Source organism: Silene latifolia, chromosome 3 (genome assembly GCF_048544455.1).
Source record: "Silene latifolia isolate original U9 population chromosome 3, ASM4854445v1, whole genome shotgun sequence".
NCBI classification, from domain to species: Eukaryota; Viridiplantae; Streptophyta; class Magnoliopsida; order Caryophyllales; family Caryophyllaceae; genus Silene; species Silene latifolia.
The window spans coordinates 52,958,970-52,961,387 of record NC_133528.1 but is presented as its reverse complement, the minus strand read 5'-3'; the positions used below and the strand labels follow the sequence as shown (position 1 = coordinate 52,961,387).

The 2,418-nt window shown below is 41.1% G+C and overlaps 1 protein-coding gene across 1 annotated transcript; it reads left to right on the top strand.

The window, feature by feature from the left end:
- The first annotated feature begins 590 nt into the window (after nucleotides 1-590).
- Nucleotides 591-1,196, top strand: LOC141649077 (uncharacterized). The gene has a single exon (XM_074457777.1). It carries the CDS (start codon nucleotides 591-593, stop codon nucleotides 1,194-1,196), a length of 606 nt encoding a protein of 201 aa, XP_074313878.1.
- The last annotated feature ends 1,222 nt before the right edge of the window (nucleotides 1,197-2,418 follow it).

Genomic DNA, 2,418 nt, shown 5'->3' with positions numbered 1-2,418 from the left:
ATAACTGTTTGGGGGAAGGAATCCGTTGGAGCATGTGGAGAAGCTTCTACCTGATTTTGGCAGCTTGTGGAGCTGGCAGTATTGAAGCAACAGAATCATAGAATTTCCTTTATTTCCTCAATTCTGTTATTTCCCTAATTCCTTGCTTATTGTCCAAGTATTTCCTCATTATAAATAGTTAATTGTAATGAAGAGTTAATCATCAATGAAAATCATCATTTCCCTTCTTAATCCTTGTTATCCATTTTAGGTAAGGAATCAGGCAGCCTTTCTATATTTCGTTGCCCCATTTCTTATTTCAGCTTAGCCTATCAATTCTTTCTGAATTGAACAGCTTTACCATTATTTTGTTTCGTCATCCTTATTGCATTTCCTTATTTTTGTAGCGCCACTGATTAGTTGCATCATTTGGTTATCAGAGCCACGTTCCTCTGACCTGTGAACCCCCCAAAAAAAAAGAAGAAAAAAAATATACAACAAAAAAAAAAAATTAGAGAAATCTGCGTATAAACCCCAAGAAAAATACCAGAATATTCAATTATTCATTTGTTATTCCCACCATCTATACAAACACAAACAGAAGAGTAACCATGGCCAATCCAGACCTGGAAACAGACGTCAAGACGCTGCAGGAGCAGGTGAGCGCCCTGATAGAGACACTGTCAACTCTGTCACTCAATCCTGGCAGAAACCTTGGAGGACCAAACACTATGGTAAGATCTCCCACCATAAAATTCCCTACTTTTAATGGAGATGAGGTAGATGACTGGTTATTTAAATGCACGCAATTCTTCTCCGTTACTGATGTTGATAGCACAACTAAGGTCACTTACGCTGCTATACACTTAGAATCTAAGGCTCTGTCTTGGCATCAAGCCTTTACCAAAAATAGGAAAAAGGAGGGACCTTTGGGATGGGAAGAGTATCAGGAGGCTGTCAAAGCCAGATTTGGGGATACCCATGAGGATCCCATGTCTGAGCTTTTGGGTTTAAAACAAAAATCTTCTGTTCAGTCATATCATGATGTTTTCGATGTTTTAATTAGTAAATTGGAATTACAGCCTGATTATGCACTAAGTTGCTTCCTAACCGGTTTGGATGAAAAAATAGCTTTGATGGTGAGGATGTTGAAACCTAAGACTATTGCTGAGGCATATGGGTTGGCTAAGCTACAAGAAACAGCCCTGTCCTTATAGTCTAAACCCAACTACAAAAATAACCTTTCCCATTTTAATTCTTCCAAACCTGCTGTACTACCCACTCCCACAAAAACCAATAACCCCACAAAAACACCCTTAACTCCCCACAAAAGGCCTTTCCAACCCTCATCTTCAAATCCCAAACCACCCCAAAGGTACAGACCTTACAATGCTGAAATGGAGGGAAAAAAATCCAAGGGTTTGTGTTTTTATTGTGATGAAAAATTCACCCCCTTACATGTGTGCAAAAACAAGAGGCAACTCTTTGTTTTGGAGGAAGAACTGGAGGAAGAAGGGTCAGGAGTAGGAGAGGAAGAATCAGAGGAGGAGGTAGAAGAACCTCAAATTGGCCAAATCTCTATTCAGGCCTTGGCTGGAAGGTCTCACTGTCAGACCATGAGAATTCCTGGACATATAGGGAAGAAGTCCTTGAGTATTTTGGTGGATAGTGGAAGTTCTCATAACTTTCTGGATGCTGGCATTGTTAGAAGACTGGGGTTACCAATGGACAGCATCCCAAGCTTTAATATTTCTGTAGCAAATGGTGGTAAGCTGATGTGTTCCCATGCCATCCATTTCCTCAAGTGGAGCATCAGGAACACTGATATCCTGGCAGACTTCTATGTGATTCCCCTAGGAAGCTGTGATGCAGTCCTTGGCATACAGTGGCTTGAGACCTTGGGTCCAATCACTTGGGATTTTAAGCAGTTAACCATGGAGTTCAATTTTGAAGGAATGAAGCATGTTCTGAAGGGAACCAAAAACTCTGCCATGAAATTACAGAAAAAGGTGGGAAAGGAATTAGGGACTGCAAGTCAGTTAGCCCTTATACAACCTCACATACCAACAGCTGAGTTTTTCTCGCTACAGCTGGTACATGAGGAGGGGTCACAAGCTGACATTAGAACCCTATTACATCAGTTTCCTGAGGTCTTTGAAGAACCAAAGGAGCTGCCTCCTTTAAGAGAAGGACATGACCACAAAATTACACTGAAGGAAGGATCTGAACCTATGAATATCAAGCCTTACAGGCTTTCCATGGTGCAGAAAGACATAGTAGAATCCTTGACCAAGGAGCTCATGGAGAATGGGGTCATCAGGTACAGCACTAGCCCCTATGCTTCTTCTATAGTGCTGGTAAAGAAGAAGGACGGGTCATGGAGGATGTGCGTGGACTATAGGGCTCTTAACAAAAACACAGTAATAGATAAATTTCTTA

Excerpts from the sequence above, each read along its gene's own strand:
- LOC141649077 (XM_074457777.1), top strand. The coding sequence starts at position 591 with ATGGCCAATCCAGACCTGGAAACAGACGTCAAGACGCTGCAGGAGCAG.